This window comes from Saprolegnia parasitica (assembly GCF_000151545.1).
Source record: "Saprolegnia parasitica CBS 223.65 unplaced genomic scaffold supercont2.278, whole genome shotgun sequence".
Taxonomy (NCBI): domain Eukaryota; phylum Oomycota; class Saprolegniomycetes; order Saprolegniales; family Saprolegniaceae; genus Saprolegnia; species Saprolegnia parasitica.
The window spans coordinates 35,966-40,199 of NW_012156672.1; the positions used below are offsets into that span (position 1 = coordinate 35,966).

At 59.3% G+C, this 4,234-nt stretch overlaps 3 protein-coding genes across 3 annotated transcripts; 1 reads left to right on the forward strand and 2 right to left on the reverse strand.

Moving 5' to 3' along the window:
- Nucleotides 1–363: 363 nt before the first annotated feature.
- On the reverse strand, nt 364–1,066 carry SPRG_15507 (hypothetical protein; the record flags this gene model as incomplete). The annotated part of the gene is made up of 1 exon (XM_012355638.1): nt 364–1,066. Exon 1 carries the CDS (start codon nt 1,036–1,038, stop codon nt 364–366), a length of 675 nt encoding a protein of 224 aa, XP_012211028.1. The 5' UTR covers nt 1,039–1,066.
- Nucleotides 1,067–2,196: 1,130 nt separating this feature from the next.
- On the forward strand, nt 2,197–3,562 carry SPRG_21568 (hypothetical protein; the record flags this gene model as incomplete). The annotated part of the gene is made up of 5 exons (XM_012355639.1): nt 2,197–2,210; nt 2,269–2,680; nt 2,728–3,044; nt 3,088–3,241; nt 3,329–3,562. 5 exons carry the CDS (start codon nt 2,197–2,199, stop codon nt 3,560–3,562), a joined length of 1,131 nt encoding a protein of 376 aa, XP_012211029.1.
- Nucleotides 3,563–3,646: 84 nt separating this feature from the next.
- SPRG_15508 (hypothetical protein) lies at nt 3,647–4,207 on the reverse strand (the record flags this gene model as incomplete). Its single annotated transcript, XM_012355640.1, has 1 exon — nt 3,647–4,207. The coding sequence occupies one exon, from the start codon at nt 4,205–4,207 to the stop codon at nt 3,647–3,649; it is 561 nt and encodes a 186-aa protein (XP_012211030.1).
- Between the last annotated feature and the right edge of the window lie 27 nt (nt 4,208–4,234).

Genomic DNA, 4,234 nt, shown 5'->3' on the forward strand with positions numbered 1-4,234 from the left:
CTTTTCAGCCAATCACGGATCGCGATTTCACTCGTATACAAAGTTGCTATATGTTTTCTGAAAAAAGGATGCGCCACCATTTCCGTGGTGTTGTTTTTGAGCGGTGGGTTGGACCTTGAACCGGCCTTTCTTGTACTTGATATTTGTATGTGAGCCCATTCCGGGACATGCTCAGCGGGTATCGCAGCGCGTGGAAGGCGCGCCGATCAGACGGTCTGTGGCCTTTTCCTCAGGACGTTTTCTTCTCGGTCCACTCTGCGGAACCCGTTTATTGACAAGCAAGCGAGAGAGAAGTCGATGATGTAGCAGTATGGTATCTTTTTTATTGTACAAGAAGAGAAGAATACAGGAGAGGTAGTATGGCTATGCGATCCGGTCGCGGCACAGGACGCAGTGCGCGGGGCCGTGTACGACGCACGCGGCGTGGACGTGATGCCCGCACGCCGGCGCATGGACCGTGTCGCATGCGCTAGGAACAAGCGGCGCCAAGCACACGCCGCAGCTACTCGCTTCGTCGTCGTCGTCCGGATACATGGCGTACGCGGCCGCTTCGTCCGGCGACAGAATCGCGACCGTCTGCCGAAGCTCGTTGGGCGACACGTGCGTCGGCACCTCGAGAAACTCTTGCAGCAGAGAGAAGAGTGTGTCGCTCGGCGCCGTCGTTCGCCCGCGGTGCGCGACGAGCGTGAGCAAGCAAGTGGCGCGGATCGCAACCAGCATCGCGACAAAGTGCTTGAGCGCCGCCGCGCGTTGGGCCACGACGTCGGCGCTCTGACCAAAGAGGTGCTTTGGTGGGAACGGCATCGTGAGCGCCGTATGCAGCGGCCGCGAGAGCTCGGTCTCGATGCCTTTTTCGAGGCGCTGGAGGGCCTTTCGGAGTGCGTAGCACGCCGAGTAGCGCTTTGTGAGCGTCCACGTCACCTTGGTGCTGGGGCACGTGATGAGAAACGTGTACGCGACGTAGCTGGATGCTGCGTGGGGGTGTACCACGATACTGGTTGTCGTCGACGACGCTTCGTCCACTGCGAGCATGGTCATGGCAAGAGGCTGTTCTTGTCGAGACGGATGAAAATCAAAACTGAACTCGACTTCAAGTTTGAAAATACATCCGATTACGACAAAGCAGAGTTGGCGCGCCTGGCGACACGACACGATTGCGCGCGTATACTCATTTCAAGTGCATCGAATCCGTGGATGGATGTACATACACAAACGCTAGAAGAACCAGGTCGCACCTGCGAGCATTTCCGAAGAAACGCGAGAAGGACTGGCGCGTACATGTCGCTGTTGAGTTTGCCGTCCGAGGCGGCGGACTGGTCTACGCACGCAACAGCTCGCGAATGCCGCAGTCGCAGTCCCAATGTCGCTCTTGAGCGCGGCTGCAATACGACGTCATGGACGCTTGACAAGCCACGCTCGGGCAAGCGCCCCGAGGATGACGTGGCAGCGTTGCAAAGCCATGCCACATCGGTGGAGAATGTAGGTCAAAATCGAGCTGCCCACAGAACCTGGCCACAGCGTGCGTTCTAGTGCGGATTGATGTGCCGACTGTGCATCGTACAACTATGCCAGGATTCGAGTGTCGATGGATCGTCGGACAAGACATGGGAACATTGTCGCAATTGTCGTGCGGATTCAAAATGCGTTGACCCACCCACGGGAATATTAAAATATTCCCGTGGTTGGCACGGTGCGACAAAGCACAGACTCGGGTGCGAAGCCTTCCAAGCTTGTAGTTGCTTGAGCTGTCGCTTGGGAAGCTATTTAATCTGCAAGCTACAGTACACTGTGCGTCGGCACGCGTGCGCTTCCTGTGCACAAGGTTAATAGTTTAACGAATCCCAAGGGCATCTTTTGGTGGGTTCGGGTGACTCCGTCCCAGAGTGAGTGGCGTCGCATCTATGATAGGACGTCTCTCCTCGCAGGCGGTCGACCCTGTCGTCGACCGCTTGTGTCAGTCCTTTGCCAGACAAGCAATCTCCCCTTCTCCTCGATCCCGGTCCCCGCGCCAGCGCCCGCCACGCTCAACTGTCAATGTCTCGCCTCGGAGGTAAAGCAAAAGGATCTCGCTCTCGATCTCGCCCGTTACCACATCTCGGTTCTGTGTCTCCAAGAGACGCACCTTGTAACAGGCCTCGAGAGACGCATCGGCGGGACCAAGGAGTACGTCATCTACGCCCTGCCCACGCCGTCGCGATGGCACGCCGAAGGTCGAGCATGCTTTGCAGCCACGGATCGCATTGCGGTCCTTCAACTCAAAGTCTCCAGGTACACCTGTCTCAACGTGCTCTCGGTCTACGCGCTGGGACGGCCGCGGGCTAAAATTGACCGCTTCTACGACGATCTGGATCGCGTGCTCAAGGCGCTGCCTCCGCGTGACATCACGGTCATCGGCGGTGACTTCAACGCCAAGCTCGGCCAGCGCGAAGCCAACGAGGCCTTCATGGGCCGGTTTTGCCGCGGCTACCGCAACGCGAACGGCGAAGCTCTCGCCGACCTCTGCGTCAGCCATGATCTCGAGGCGGTCAACACAATGTTTCCCAAGCGCGCCAAGAACCTCACGACGTGGACGCGCAACTGCGGCTCGTGCACTGTGCACAACCAGATCGACTACGTCTTGTGCCCACGCGCCATGGTCGAGTCGTGTCTCGACGCGCACAGCAGTGGGCGGCCTCCAGATGTCCTCCGACCACAAGCTCGTGACGGCCGACTTCAAGATGCTCCAAGCCGAACAAGCCCCAAGGCGTGTGCTCGAGCCTCCGCCCGATGGTGCTGCTCAACTGCATCCTCAAAGCCGTCTCTGTGATGGTGCTCAAGCGGATCCAGCCGAAGCTCGACGAGCAGATTGGCGCGTATCAGAGCGGCTTTCGCCCTGGACGCAGCACGGCCGATGTCGTGTGGTCACACAAGTGGTGCGTCGCCCGGATCCGCCAGTATAAAGAGCAGTTCTCTATCCTAGGTATCGACGTCTCACGCGCGTTCGACTCGATCGACCGCGCGAAGCTCCTCACGGTGCTTCGGGGCTTCCTCGACAATGACGAAGTGTGCTACTGTACTGTACGTGCTCCCGATCCTTTTGTACAACAGTGGCACGTGGGCCCTGACGCCAACGAGTCTGGCGGACCTTGACAGCTTCTATCGCCGGCAGCTGCGCCGCCTTCTAGGTATCTTTCACCCAAGCAAGCTCAGCGTCGTCGCCCGCCAGCGCTGGCGCCTGCTGGGCCTCGTGTTGCCCATGAGTGTAGACGTCCCTGCCAACCTTGCCGCCGCCCGCTTCTTTGGCGCTCCGGAGGCGCCCCGTTTTCTAGGCCGCACCAAGATCACTTAGCCGATCGTCCTGCACCGCGACCTCCAGTCGTTGACGCCGCCTCAGTCGCTGGCGTCTCTCGAGGACCTCAACCAACTGCGTAGCTTTGCCGACGACAACAAAGCCTGGAAGGCCTTTACACAGCGAGTCGTCATGGGCCTCATCCGCGGCCACAAGCACCCCCGGACGACCACAGAAGAGCAAAACGAGCCCGCGCACCGCCGCCTGCGCAGCCACGGCCCGGTGAACGAATGAAGAAGAAGGAGATCGCTAGTCTCTACGTATGCGAACTCTTTGTAACAATGAAGATAACGCGAAACACGTTCATATATATATTGCTTAGACCATAACACCTTCAAAGGCGTCGGCGCGGCAGAGCGGGCACGAGTTCTTTTGTTCGATCCAGTACATGACGCACTCTTCGTGAAAGTAGTGGTTGCAAGGAAGCTTGAGCACCGTTTCTTCTTCGTCGGCGGCTTCGGCGTCGTCGTCGTCGTCGAGGGCGAACCGGACCTTCTTGGCCGGCGCCGCGTTGTGCTTGGGGGTCTGGTAGTGGTACGTCGCACCGGACGCCTTGAAGTCGTTTAGGCAGATCGAGCACGAGTCGCAGCTCGAGTCGTTGGACGTCTCGCTGCAGCGGTCCGAGGTCGGCGACGCCGGCGACGAGCCCGCGAGCGGGTCGTGCGTCGACGGGATTTCGAGAAACTCCTGGAGCAGGTCAAAGATTGCGTCCAGCTTGGCGAGTTGCGCGTCCGTGCGATCAGCGTCGAGCGACGCGAGGATGCACGAGGCGCGGAGAGCGATGAGCGCAGCCGTGAAGCGCTGGAACTGCGTCTTGCGCTCCTTGATGACGGCCTTGTTGTCGACGCTAACGAGCATGTGCTTCTTCGGAAAGTCCATCTCGAGCGCGGGCGCGAGAATGTCGGC